The sequence below is a fragment of the Castanea sativa genome, chromosome 8, assembly GCF_040712315.1.
Source record: "Castanea sativa cultivar Marrone di Chiusa Pesio chromosome 8, ASM4071231v1".
In the NCBI taxonomy this organism is placed as follows: Eukaryota; Viridiplantae; Streptophyta; class Magnoliopsida; order Fagales; family Fagaceae; genus Castanea; species Castanea sativa.
Genome location: NC_134020.1, coordinates 2,061,148 through 2,076,491, shown reverse-complemented (window position 1 = coordinate 2,076,491; position 15,344 = coordinate 2,061,148). Strand labels below are relative to the sequence as shown.

Sequence of the window (15,344 nt, the reverse complement as noted above, 5' to 3'; positions counted from 1 at the left end):
AAATATAATAATGTAACTCTTGATGTGGCTCAACTAGTGCTTAACAACAATAAATGCATGCCACCCACAACCCATACGATAGATACAAATATTTCTAGTAAAATTTATTTCAAGGAAAAACACACTTAAAAATTAATGCAACAAATGAGAGCTCCTTTGTTAATCCAGTTTTCAGAAGAGAATGCATGCCACAACCATACTATGGCACTAATGAGAGTTACATGGCTAATCTCACCAATGAACCCCATGACCATTCTATGGCACCGATCAAAGGATGCAGCTAGCTTGTAAATATTGCAAAACGGCTCGAATAAACATTTCCTGAATTCAGTCTAATTAACGCAAGCTTTTTCTTGCCCTTGGTCCACTCTTGTGTGTGCAAACAAAGCACTTGAAAAGAATATTTTGCAAGACAAATTCCTTATAATTCATCTGTCTAAAACAAAAACGGTCACAATTCAGTATACAAAAGGATCAGGAGATTGATAAAATAAATAAACATGGGTCAAGAGGGAGAAAATTGTGAGGGAAACTAAACAAAAGCAACGATGCTACAGATGATTATATGTGCAACTGTTCTTATTGGTCAGTGAAACTTGGCTTCAAAGATGGCTGAGGTGAGGTTTCATTGGGGTTAATATTTCTACCAGCAGGCGGCAAACACCTTTTTGAGAAAAATGTAGCTATACTTTTCGTCCTCCCACCACCCTTTTCTGGGAATGAAAAAAAGAAAACTGACTTAATCTCAGAGAAATGTATCCTTTAAGATAAATTCAAGAAAATCCAGATCAGCGTGCATATATACCTGGTGAGATCGACATGCCAAGTTTGTTGAGAATTTCTTTCTTGACCTGCATCACAAGATATCATACATTAAGAAAACTTATTTTCAGCAACAAACTTTAGACTGCATCATGGACGTATTTTCAAACCGGTAAGCAGCATCTTCAATGACATACTATGTAGTGACATCATGAAGGACCATATCCTTAGGAGCAAACAAAGTCATCAGGGAGCAGACCCAAATGTGAAAGCTTAAGAATATAAGCCCTCTCTAGGGCAGAGGGTGGTTAAATGGGTGAATTGCACTATTAGGTGTAATTAGGATGACGTGTCAAGGAGAAGCACATCAAAAAGGGCACGATGCATATATTATGAAGCTTGTATGTAATTGAATCCTCTCTTTCCCTCTTCATTTTTTTGGGCACATTTCTGGCTTTACTTTTAACATTGGATCAGTTCATCCAAATTTCCAACCATTCCCCGATGTCCATAGTGCCACAAGAAAGTCCGTTTGGAGTTTGGGCATTCCCTCTCTAATAGTGTCTATATATATATATATATAAAATCCAAATAATTTTCCAAAATCTCCTTTTTCATAATTCTTTACTAATGCTTAAAGAAATGCATGCACACAGCTATCCTAGCCCTCACCATTCAGAAAGAGTCACTGACCTGCCAACGATTATCAACAAAATCCGATATTTCCCGCACTCTATTTTTTAACACAGACTTTGAGGCAGCAGGGAACTTCTGCTGCAAAGATTCTATAACCTTATTGATACCCTGTGGGGATGACTGAATTGCAGACACCTGAGGGGAATAGAAAAGGGCAGGGCTACTGTTAGTAGCCAAAGATTGTATGCCATAATGCCATAACAATAAAATCAATGGCAGAAACAAAACATATCTGTAATAATCCTACTCCCTCCTGACATTTCATAGTATCAATAAGAGCAGGAAAAAATATATATATTTTTCTCAAAAATTCTAGCTTTTACATCTAGAATGAAATGCACAACTTACAACTGTAGGCAAGTCTGTGTCTGGAATGTTATTCACAGTTGAGACCAGTGTGGTACTGCTCTTGCCACTTGAGAGGCAAGCTTCTTGATCCTCATCTTCCATGTTCTCAATTGATATCTCTACACTATCAGGGAAAACACACATACTTAGAGCTTGCAGACACATCTGCTCCAGTTTAGGAGTACCAATAAGATCTTCTGCCATTAAGAAAGCAGCCTTCTCATGCATCAAATTTAATACAATCAAGGGCTGGTTTCTCCGAAGAGCTTGCTCTGTCAAATTGTTTAGATATTTTTGCTGTTGAAGCAATGTGCAGAACTCCCCACTCTTTGAGTCTTCCTTCCAACTAGGAGAGCTTCTTGCCTCCTCAACTACGACATCAGTTTCCATTCTGTCAACTTGTACCCCCTGCAGCACAAATCAAGCAATTTTTTTTTTTTAAATAGCATATATACATATGGAGAGAGAGTATTTGAAATGGCTTTGATATATTGTGAAAGGACAGATGCTAGAGATAGTCTTTTAGGTGGTTTGTGTGGAATGTGCTCAAGGTTATTGAACTTATGGCTAGATATTAGTCCCTTGGGATTAGTAAACAAAGAGTAAAATTCTAGTGACAATCCCATTCGGGATCCATTCTTTCATTCCATTTCATCTTTCAAAATTTTAAAGCCATCAAATATTTATATCTTTATTATCTACAAACATACTGTAAGACCCAGCAAAGTTGCAGCAAAATTTTATTGCAAACATGCAAAGACCTTTTAAGACCCTAATAAAATAAACTAGACAGGTTTCAAATATATCCATGAAGCTACTGCTTAAATGTACTTCAATGAGCACCCGATTCCCATGACTCAAGTATCAAACAGCTAAGACATTCTATTATCTTCTTGGGACCTCATACTAAATGAAAAACATTATACGGGTTGACTATTAGTTTGCATTTCTAAAAACTAATTTGATGTCTTAATACTTCTGCCAGGAAAACACTTTTATATTGATATTATAAGAAAGAGGTGACATTGAGCACCTAGAACAAATGGGAAAAAGGAGTTTTTCATAATGTTGTTTTAATCAATGCAGATGGTCTAAAAAGAGGTGAACTCCAATTCAACCTCTCTGAGAAGGATGAAGGAAATGTGAAAACGCAAAAGATGTAGCCAAATTTAAAATATTTTGCAAGCCCTTTTCATCGTACTTGTAGCATGAACCAGTAAAATCACTACCAATGCATCAGGGAAAGAACTGTCATAACTTCAAAATAAGTGAGCAATTTGGGACATGAGCTTTTCATTTTGAGTGTAAGTAAATTTTTCAACAAGTATATTATGTTAACAAAGCCACTAAAGCAATGTATGGATCATCCACAAAACAGTATATTAACTATATACCAATACAAACATTGCTTTTACTTTTTTTCTTCTAGGGCCATACCTCATTTTCCGAGAGATAACCATCAGGTACAAAAAATCCATCTTCACTTTCCTCTTCATCATCAACTCTTGAACATCCTTCCTCTAAAGTTTCCTCCTCTTCATCTTTATCACAATCTGAAAGACTTTCTCCAGGATCCTCCTGGACAATGATGATGTCAGTTTTGAACTTGACCTTTAGAATATTGATTAATTTAATGATTTCCATGAAAGAAAGAAAATTGGATTCACTTTTACTAAAGATAACTCAGATAATACCTCCTCCCATTCCTCGTCACTATCGATGTCATACTCCACATCTGGGTCCTTCGTAAAAGGATGGCGTGGACCAACAACATGGCTGAAGATGCATTAAAGCACATAAAATCAATGCCAAATTCCAGTTAAACCTTACAGCAATAAATGTCAATTGTTCATTAGACCATAGATTTCATAGATACAAAAGAAAACTGCAAGCTAGACCACAGATGCTAATATCAAACATAGGCTCCATTTGGTGGGGCGTTTTCCTATGCATTTGGCATTACATTTTTTGAAAATTTACGTTTTTGAAAACTCTGAAAATTCACGTTTGCGAAACACAATGGTGGATAGCTTTTTAAAAAACCAGGTAAAAACGCAACTATCATAGTCAGTTGAAACTTGAAATTCCTAAAATAACCTCACAAATACTAATGTCTTGCCTGTTACCTGTGGGCGCAACCTTGCTATCATCTATCTCCTCTAGGCCTCGCCACTATCTAATTCTGCTCAGCTTTATTGGAATTTCTTCTCTCTAGCTTTTTTTCATTAATTGAATATTCTGGGCATGCAAAAATTGGAGCACAAGCAAAAATTACTCTGGTATGGGATGAGGTTGTGGGTGACGCAAAGAAGACGAGTCTGGAGAAACTTGGTTACTAAGGTTAGATGTGGACCATGTGATTAGCAGTAGAGGATATTTGTCCAGCTACCCAGCAAGTAAAGGAGAAGCTTGAGGTAGTAGGAGATAGACATTGGGAAAGATAAAAACTAGGTGTCCTTGTCATCTTGTGTAATTTTTTATTATTATAATAACAAAAATAAATTACACTAGTAAATGGAACCATATTATTATTATTACTTTATTAAACTTTTTACGGGACGTTTTCTTATTATTAAATTATTAAATATATATATATAATTACTCTTATTATTATCATTACAGCATAGCCTATCATGTCCTTATTTGTAATTTTCTCAAAACAACAATTTTAGAGCAACATGTTTTACCAAACACTCAAATATAGCTTTAAAAACTGAGTTTTCAAAATGCTCGTTTTAAAAACACTTTTTTGAAAATGCACTTTTTAAAAAAGCTTACCCAAACAGACCCATACTCAGAAGATGCTACAATTAAATTTCCAACACTTGCATTGGGAAAAGTTAAAAATAAAAATCCAATCTGACATAAAAATTACTTAAGACTAGGAGCATATGAGTAATGTCTCTATTCTAGAGACAACACTAATGCACAAATTTTGGAAGAGCACAAATACTTAAGCTCATTCATCAAATACTGCTTTAAAACACATTGTTAAATAATCCAATAAGATCTAGCTTAGCCTCACAGAACAGACAACAAATTCAAAATCATAAGTCATAACACAGGAGCTCACCTTTTTTTATGCCAAATACCGTAAAATGCAGGTCTATGGCTCTTAGCAAACTGCAACAACTGCTTCCTCTGGTTAAACTTCTTGACATCAGGGAGAGAATTATCTCTAGCTTGGGAAAATCTATCATAAGAAATCTGTCCTCCCCATCCATCTGCAAGCTTATCTATGTTCAAGTCATCATCACGAGCCACCACTCTAATAGCTGAGAGCTTAAGTTCCTTAAATAGTTCACTCTTAGGCTTCTGACGTATTCCCCAATGTTGTTTTCTGTTTGAACGTATAGAGTGACCTAAGCAATGCCAGGAAGACAAGTGTACCCTGCATAGTGTAACAAAATTTCAAATTACATGAGTTTTGAGATAAACATGGCCTACAACATTAAACAGTACAATAAAGGAGGAAACCTACTTCCAGACATCGTCTACGCCAATCTCATCATTTGTTGAAAGAGCACAGTCCATTGACACAGTAACTGCATCAGGCATTTTTTCACTCTTTATACTTGTTGAATCAGATGTGGCTATTTTAGTTGAAGATTTGCCATTGTTGCACATAGGGCTCGTTTTGCTTTTTTTAAGAAAACGTTCCATGATCGAAGCCTGCTTTTGTATAGAAAGTTGCTTTTTCAATTCAGCTTCTTCCTTTTCTCGACGCCGCTGATCCCTCTCAGCTTCCTCTTGCTGCTTTCGTAACTGTTTCCTCATTTCATACTCTTCCTTTTCACGGCGCCTTTCGTCTTTTTCAGACTCCTTTTCCTGAGATATTTAAATGATTCAAAGAAACATGAATAAGAAGCAGAGAAAGTTATCAACAGTTAAGTCAGCAATATCTACCTTAATTATATATGGAGAATGATATCAGTATATTAGGAATGGGATAAACTTATACAGTAAGATTTATATATCATATTCAACTCATTCCATGAAATAGAACCTCGCATGCTCTTTGCAAACAAATGAAAATCTTGTTTTGCACGCGAAATTAAGATCTATGAGAAATTTTTCCTTATTTATTTGTTTTTCAGTTTAGTAACCTTACAGGAGCAATTATATGATTTACAATACCTTGTCCCAGTAAAGATCCACTACAACAGAAGCTACAGGACTACAGCCATGACTAAATGACATTTAACAGAACCACAACTAAAAAAAGCACTTACATTTTGTAATTTTTCCTTTTGAAGTTCACGCTCCATTCTTTTCTTCTCTTTTTCAACATCTCTATTACTTCTCTCCATGTCTTTAATTCGCATTTTGCCTTCTCGCTTTGCTTCCTTTTCAGCCCTACAACAGCAGATTTAGCCAGGAAAAAAATCATTTAAAAAGAATGTTTTTTAAAAAAACATTTAAAAGATAAATTAAAGCACCAGATCTCATAGATCCACTGCAGATACGTACATGTCTGCCCCATTTTTCTGTAACAGCTTATCCATATATGAACGAATATCTGCTTCCTTATGCACTTTACCAAGCTTTTCAACTGCCTTTGCCAGGTCGTGTTTGTAACTCTTATTGCTTTCTGACTTTTGTAATGCTGTCATCATTGCTGAAATATGCCAGATTACATTAGAGCACCAAACAAACTTAGGTGTGCATAAAAATATACTGGAAAACCTTAAAAAAATACCAAAGTTTTGCTTTACATCTGCACATATCAGTAAAAATTATTGCCCTAATCCACTATATAGGCCCCTCTCTTATAAAACAAACCATCAAACCATACGTCTAAGGAATCATATTACCAGAAACAGCAGTAATCCTCTCATGGATCTTTTTTCGACAAGTGCGGCGAAGATTCAATTCTGCACGTATTGCTTTTGGAATCAACTTCATATCCCTTGTCTATGCAATAATTTATAATAAAAAATAAAAATAAATTAATAGACCAGTAGAGATTACATACAGCTAATGAAAGCAAAGTAATTTACAATCAACAAAGTATAATGTTCTATATAGACATTGCAAATTGGCAAACAGTAAGTAATGCAATCTCCCATAAAATTTGCTGTAAGTGATGAAAAATAACATGGCATGTTGGAACACAAGAAAGACTGGGTACACACAAAAAAGTCAGTACATTGCAAAGAACGTAATAATTTGAATCATTAATAAGCCAACAAACTCAGCACACTGCAAAGCACGTAAAAAAAAATTAGAGTTATCAAGCAAGCACTGCAAGTCAAAGCAAAAACAAAGCTCAGAATAGCTCAAAAAACAGAACAGCTGATAGCAAACATGTCAAATTTCCAATAAAAGTCCAGACAAATTGTTGCTCCCCATCTGATGTAATGTCTTAAAGAACAAGATCGACACAAAATGAATAAAAATCATTGATATTGAGAAGAGATTAATGAAATATTGAAACTATTCCCCTTCCAACACCAAATTAGATATACCCACATACATTAATTGGACATAACACAGTTTAAGCATATCCATAATCTCAAAAAGATTATCATAAACATCAATAAATGAAACAGATACAATAAATATATTGCAAAAACCCAGAAAGCAAAATCAAACAAGACCCAACACCATATCCGACATAACTAACAATCACATTAAATAAATAAAAACAGCAGCAAAAAAGGTACCACATCCAACACACAACCATCAATAAAAAATAAATAGATTCATATTCAATTGCAAAAAAAAAACACAACCCAGCATCGAGAATCAAGCACAAATGAACCTCATAAACCCATCACCCAAATAAACAAATGAAAACTGCAGAAACCACCCATTTCAGAAAAGAAATATAGAGCTTAAGAAAAACCAAAGGACCCATTAATCAAAATCAAAAGCGAGCATGAAATTAACATTTCAGAAAAGAAAACGAAAAATGGAAAAGCCATTACCTCCCAACACCAAAGACAAGTCTGAGACTGATCCTCAAGCACATCAGCCTCCACATTAGGCACTCCATACATCACTCTCTGCCCAACCTTTAACACACTATTCTTCACAGTCGCCGCACTCATTCCATCTTTCAACTTTTGATGAATTTCCTCCACAAGCTTCGACAAAGGAAGCTCAGACTCTTCCATCAACACCGCCACAGTGCTGGAACTACTGCTACACATTCCCACATCGAAAAAAACCTTCTTCTCCTCCTTCATTTCCTTGTAGTACTTGAACAGGCCATCAAGCTCCAACCTTAGATCCTCCATTTGAGCCGCTTTTTGTTCTGGTTTCAGAGTCTCTGAACACAAACACACTCTCTTTCGCTTCTGGGTCTTTCTGGGAACATCAGAACCGTCCATTTTTGGGTCTTCATCAACGTCGATTGTCAGACCCATTTCCATATGATTATGATACCAGAGAGAGGATTCAGAGAGACGACGGCGTTTTTGAGAAATGGGGTTTCAACTATCAAAGTTTTCTCAGAAAGAGTAGTGGGACTGGGAGTTTGCTTTTGCTCTCGGTCTCAGTCTCAGTCTCAGTCTCAGTCTCAGATTTATTTATTTATTTATTTATTTATTTTATTAAAACCTCACGCAAAAGAAAAGACCGTGTTTGGTTCACTTTTTTTTCCTTTTTGAGGTTAGTCAGTGTGAAAAATCAAAAATGGTTTAATATACAATTTATTTATTTTGTGTTTTGGGTGGATTTCCCGCCGAGAAGTAGAAGAGACTGATTTTGGCTCCAAAATTAATTTTTTGCGTTCTTTTATGGAGCTTCGTTTCGCGCGCCTTTCTTTTTCTTTTCTTTTTTGGGTTTGCTATCCTCACCGTTTTGTTTTGGTAGAATTTGTCAAGGATAGGAGATGGGACACGTGTCAATATGGGAATTGTGTTCGTTCAAGATGGGTTTGGATAAGCTGATTATTATCGATCACCAAGAAAACAAAAACAAAAATCTCACCGATTCATCATTGACCAATATGGAACGTGGTATATGTCGGTAAAAATTGCTGGGATGTGCCTATTTAAATGTTAGGTTTATAATATTTTTATAATAAATTTTAGAGTAGGTGAAAAAAATAATATTAGTGGTGAATCTAAATTATAACCGACTTATAACTTAAGTTTTTTTTTTTTTTTTGATAATATTGTTTCTGAAGGGGATAAAAATAGTAAGTGGATGGAGACAGTGAGGACGGATCGACACCATGAGTAACCCAGCTATGACGGTTGGGTGTTGCTGAATGTCCGTCTTGTATAAATTAATTATGGATGCCACGGCACGTCGTTGATATATTTCGTATGCCTTTGCTTTATCCCCACGCAAACGCGTATATTTCGACTTCGCGACGCACGTTCGGAAGACTATATGGAAAGCGAACTTGAGAATGCTTCGTATCCTAAAAGAAATGAATTTACTCAATATAAATACCCCGTAAACCCTAGGTATGAAGGTACGCATAATATTCTTAACTCCGGCACTCTAGGGTTAAAGGAAGGAGATTCTAACTCGACCTTCTGGAGGCATTTGGCCGACACCACACCGGGTGCTCTCTTTTAGGTCCTTTGCTTTTTTGCGTATATTGCTTTCGTTCGAGGAGCGCTTGCAACTCATCGCGATATTTTCGCATCATCGCCTGGCGCCGTCCGTGGGAAATGAAGGAAGAAAATCTTCTCGATTATTTTTAGCCTCGCTCTATCCCCGAGACAAAGAGTTGCATGGCACTCACCCGATCGATGGCGACGAACAACAATCAAGGCGACGAACCACGTACCACCGCTTTGGAAAGGCAGTCCAAACGCCATGGCGGCGGCCGAGCGCCCTCACTCGCGTAATCATGATTTGGAAGAACAAGCCGCGGCAAATAACCGCAAATCGAGTGCACCACAGAAGATCGGAGGGCGCTAGCCCCGAAGGAAGGAACGCGGAAAGACTCCGAGGCGCAACGCTCCGACTAGACCCGAGCGACAAGAAACCAATCCACCACTTGCTTTAGACACGCTGCCGACTCACATAGCCACCGAGATGCAGGAGATGCAGGAACGTATGGATGCCATGATGAACGCCCCTTAAGGGACGGTATCCAAAGAACCGGACGACCTAGTCCATAGAACGGATTCACCATTCACGCGTTGGTGAATTCATGCCCCGTCCCTTCAAAGTTCAAAATGCCCCATGTGGAAAATTATGACGGATCCAAGGACCCGTTGGATCACCCGGAGTCTTTCGTAACACCGATGCATCTTCGGTGGTGTACCGGACGAAATCATGTGCGTAGCTTTCCTCACCACTTTGAAAGGGCTCGCGAGGGATTGGTACAGCAAGGCTGACGCCTAATTCCATCGGCACTTTTAAGGAATTAGGAGCTAGCCAGGTCACACTTCATTGGAAGTCATCGACACAAGAGGTCTATTGCATGCATACCGGGAATTAAACAACGAGAAGGTGAGACATCGAGGTCTTATATAGCCCGCTTCAATAAGGAATCCCTCTCGATAGACGAGGCCGACGACAAGACACTTGTGGCAAGCATTCACAAACGGGTTACAAGAGGGTAAGTTCTTATTTTCCCTATGTAAGAATGACCCAAAGACTATGTCCGATGTCTATTGCTGTGGCGACGAAGTATATGAATGCGAGGATGCCATACCGGCCGAGACGACTATAAACCAAAGAAAAGGGAGAGAGAGGAAGATATGAAACCGTATAACGGACGAAAAGCGGCTAGAACCAAGATCGACGAGAAGACCAGGAGGAGACCCAAACCACCTTCGGGGAGGTTTACAAGTTTCACCCCCTCATAGCCCCAATTGACCAAGTGCTTATGCAAATCAAAGATGAAGGAAGCTTGACATTCCCGGTAAGTTAAAGGGAGATCCGAACAAAAGGCCAAGAGATAGATATTGCCGCTTTCACCGTGACCACGGCCATGATACGACGGACCGTTATGACTTGAAACAACAGATCGAAGCCCTTATAAGGCAGGGGAAGGTTGCAAAGGTTCGCGAGGAAGGAAAGAGCTGATCAGCCCCCAGAAACGAACCCTAGACGGGAAAACGAGCGTCCCCGTACCACCATGGCGACATACGGATGATAATGGGGGGCAACGCTTCGCAGGATCGTCCAAGAAGGCCGTAAAGACTTATTTGCGGACGGTGCAAAATGTCCAAGCCGACGGGACCTTCATTAGAAAGAATACGGCGAACGACTCCAAATATCGAGTTTCAAGACGAGGCCCGGCGTCTTCACCACCCCCATGACGACGCACTTGTGGCCGTATACAGTAGGAGACTTCAACGTCCACCGAGTTCTAGTAGACAACGGGAGCTCGCGATATCCTTTACTATCCGGCGTTCCAAAGAAATGGGGATTGCAAAGGAGCGCTGATCCCGCGTCCGCGCCCCTCGTTGGCTTCTGGGGGAACCCGGTCCATCCTTTAGGATCCGTCACGCCGGCGGTGACGGTAGGAGACTACCCACAACAGATAACCAAAAATATCTCCTTTCTAGTGGTTGATTGTTCCTCAAAGATACAACGCCATACTCGGACGACCTACACTCAACGCATGGAAAGCCATCACTTCAACCTACCATCTCGATGATCAAGTTTCCCATCGAACACGGGGTTGGAGAACTACGCGGAAATCAAGTAACCGCAAGGGAATGCTACGTGGCCATGATGGAGATGGATGACCATGTACAGTACAATGAGCATCGAAGAACGTAGAATAATGGCAGAACCCGTGGAGACATTGGAAGAAGTCCAACTAGATGATTCAAGGCCCGATCGAACCACCAGATGTGGACCCCTGGCCGACCAACCGATTCGACATGCGCTTCTAATGTTCCTTAAAGAAAACCAAGATGTGTTCGCATGGAGCCATGACGACATGCCGGGAATAGATCCACCATCATAGTTCATAAATTGAATGTATCACCTTCCTTCCCCCCGATCCGACAAAAGAAACGCGTGTTTGCTCCCCGAGCGGATCAGCCGCACAGAGGAAGTGCGAAGCTACGAGAAGCGGACTTCATACGAGAAGTGTACTACCTGTGACTGGCCGGCGAATGTGGTAATGGTCAAAAAGTCAAATGGGAAGTGGAGAATGTGCGTTGACTTCACGGATCCGAACAAAGCATGCCCTAAAGACAGGCTAATTCGCTCCCACGCATTGACGCTTTAGTCGACTCAACCGCAAAACATGAGTTGTTGAGCTTCATGGACGCCTTCTCGTGGTACAACCAGATTAAGTTGGAGAAGACAGATCAAGAGAAGACATCATTCGTGACGAGTCAAGGGCTTTTTGCTACAAGGTAATGCCATTCGGGCTCAAGAATGCAGGAGCCACATACCAACGATTAATGAACAAGATGTTCGAGCACCGCATTGGCTCGAACGTCCAAGTCTACGTAGATGACATGTTGGTAAAAAGCGTAAAAGCGTCGGATCATCCGAGGGACCTCCGTGAGACTTTCGACACTCTTCGAACGTACAAAATGAAGCTGAACCCAAGCAAATGCGCATTCGGAGTAACCGCCGGAAAGTTCTTAGGGTTCATGGTGTCCCGCCGGGGCATCGAGGTCAACCCCGAAAAAGTGAAAGCAATTATGGATCTATCCCCTCCAAGGACGGTGAAGGAAGTGCAAAGCCCGACGGAAAGATAGCAGCCTTAAATAGATTCGTATCAAGAGCAACAGACAAGTGTCTCCCCTTTCTTTAAAACGCTAAGGAAATCTTTTGAGTGGACGGACGACCGCCAAAGGGCATTTGAAGAGTTGAAGGCATATCTCGTCCGCCCCGCCATTACTTAGCCCGTCTACGCCGGGGAGGAATTATTCCCGTATCTTGCCGTCTCACCTCGGCACAAGTGCGGCTCTCATTAGAGAGGAAGGGAAGGTCCAAGCCTCGTGTACTTTGTGAGCCTGCGTCGCGAGGCACCGAGGAGAGGTACCCACGGATAGAGAAACTCGCCTTCGCACTTGTAACTCGCAGCTCGAAAACCGAAGCCGTATTTTCAAGCACACACAATAACAATCCCGACGGATCAGCCATTGCGAGAGCAATGCACAATCCCGAAACCGCCGGACGAATGGCTTTGTGGGCTATCGAGCTAAGCGAGTACGATATCCAATACCGCCCACGAACAAATTGTGAAAGGACAAATATTGCGTACTTCATTGCGGAATTCACTACACACGAGGAGCAAAGGGGGCGAAGAGACGCCTACATGGAGAATTCACATAGACGGATCCTCCAATAAGCATGCGGGAGGAATCTGAGTTGTACTCCGTACCCCGAAGGAGATAAAATTGAATCTATGATCCGTCCGGAATTCCCTCGCTACGAATAATGAAGTGATACGAGGCCCTAGTAGCGGGATCGAGCTCGCGATAGCACTCGGGGCCAGAAGGCAATGGTCTACTCCGATTCCCAAATCGTAGCTAGCCAAGTTGATGGGAGTTATGATTGTAGGAATGAACGAATGAGAAGGTATCTCGAAGAAGTGAAGGGTCGGACGAGTGCCCTCCAATTCACGATAACTCGTATACCGAGAAGAGAATCAAGAAGCGGATCGACTCGCAAAGGTCGCTTCGCCGAACCTATGGTCGTCCTGAAAGGTGTATTGTCCTTCGTCCAATATTCATCGTTACTAGATAATGTTCAGTGTGCAGAATTAACCACCGGAGAGGGTTGGATGGTTCCAATCGTGGCGTACCTCAAGGACGGCAAGCTTCCGCACAGAAGGAAGAAGCTAGGAAATCGAAGGTTGGCCGCCCGATTCATATCGATCAAAGGCATCCTCTACAAAAGAGGATTCTCCCGACCTTATCTAAGATGCCCGGGCCATGACGAAGCGTACTACGTAATGAGGGAAGTTCATGAAGCGGATTCGTGGAAACCACTCAGGATCAAGATCTCTCGGTACACAAACTACTCCCGGCAGTATTACCGGCCGACAATGCAAGGATGCCCATATGTACGTAAGAGCTCGCGATAAGTGTCAACGATTCGGCAACCTTATCAAAGTGCAGCAACGGAGGAACTCACACCCATGACGGCCCCATGGCCATTCGCACAACGGGGTTAGACATCATGGGTCCATTTCCAATAGCGGCAAGACAACTGAAGTTCTTGGTGGTTGGTATCGACTACTTCACCAAGTGGGTGGAAGCAGAAGCTCTTGCTACTATCACGGAGAAAAATATTCGCAACTTTGTATGGAGAAATATTGTTTGCCGATACGGGATCCCGAGAGTGCTCGTGTCGACAACGGAAGCAATTCGACAACGATGCGTTCCGAGATTTTTGTTCTCGACTCGGGAATCAAGAATCACTACTCGTCGCCCGCTCATCCACAGCTGCCAACGGACAAGTTGAAGTCACGAACCGGTCCTTGTTAAAAATCATCAAGACCCGCCGAGGGGGCAAAGGGCATATGGCCGACGAACTACCAAGTGTCCTACGGGCGCATGCACGCGGCAAGGACGCCAACGGGAGAGACACCGTTTCGATTGGCGTTTGGTGCGAAGCCCTCATACCAAGAGAAGTGGGATTGACGAGCTACCGCGTGGAAAGTTATGACGAGAGTAAGAATTCGAAGCATTACGTCTAGAGCTTGACCTTGTTGATGAAATTAGGGCAACAACGGCCGAAAGATCGGCGCGGTACCGTGACATGATGGCAAAACATTACAACTCTAAGGTTCGGCACCTAGACTTCAAAGTTGGAGATCTAGTGTTGCGTAAAGTGCTTGGCGCCGCGAAAGATGCATCCCCGGGAAAGCCGGGTCCCAACTCGGGAAGGTCCGTACCGAATCATCTCATGGCGCAGAAAGGAACGTACTACTTGGAGACATTAGACGGAAGAAGTTAGGCCACCCCCGGAACACGGAGCACCCGAAGAAGTACTACCAATAGTGCAGCAGCCACAATACCTACCGCCTTACTTTTCGCCTTTAAATGTTATGGCTTTTTACTTCTTAGAGCCGAGTTTTTCTTTTTCATGCACAATTTGGTTTATTGAAACTTATGAGAGGAATTTTTTATACATGCTGATGAAAGTCTACAATAAAATCTACAAGTCCACGGAGTGGACGGATCACCCACAGGTGAAAAACCTAACGTCCACAAAGTGGACGGATCACCCACAGGTGAAAAACTCCGAAGTCCACAAAGTGGACGGATCACCCACAAAAGGTGAGAAATCTACAAGTCCACAAAGTGGACGGATCACCAAAAAGGGTGAAAATCTACAAATCCACAAAGTGGACTCGATCACCAAAAGGGTGAAAATCTACAAGTCCACAAAGTTGGACGGAACACCCAAAGGGTGAGAAATCTACAAGTCCACAAAGTGGACGGATCACCCACAGGTGAAAAACCTAAAGTCCACAAAGTGGACGGATCACCCACAGGGTGAGAAATCTACAAGTCCACAAAGTGGACTCGGATCACCAAAAAGGGTGAAAATCTACAAATCCACAAAGTGGACGGATCACCAAAAGGGTGAGAAATCTACAAGTCCACAAAGTGGACTCGAACACCCAAAGGGTGAGAAATCTA

The 15,344-nt window shown here is 41.3% G+C and overlaps 1 protein-coding gene across 1 annotated transcript; it reads right to left on the bottom strand.

Annotated features, from left to right (window-relative positions):
* Window positions 1-374: 374 nt before the first annotated feature.
* LOC142608451 (chromatin assembly factor 1 subunit FAS1) lies at window positions 375-8,353 on the bottom strand. The gene is made up of 12 exons (XM_075780231.1): window positions 7,737-8,353; window positions 6,621-6,720; window positions 6,277-6,424; window positions 6,039-6,162; window positions 5,288-5,634; window positions 4,880-5,197; window positions 3,501-3,582; window positions 3,244-3,384; window positions 1,807-2,214; window positions 1,456-1,593; window positions 806-851; window positions 375-713 (listed from the first exon to the last, which is right to left on the bottom strand). The coding sequence occupies exons 1-12, from the start codon at window positions 8,181-8,183 to the stop codon at window positions 580-582; spliced, it is 2,433 nt and encodes an 810-aa protein (XP_075636346.1). The 5' UTR covers window positions 8,184-8,353; the 3' UTR covers window positions 375-579.
* Window positions 8,354-15,344: the final 6,991 nt, after the last annotated feature.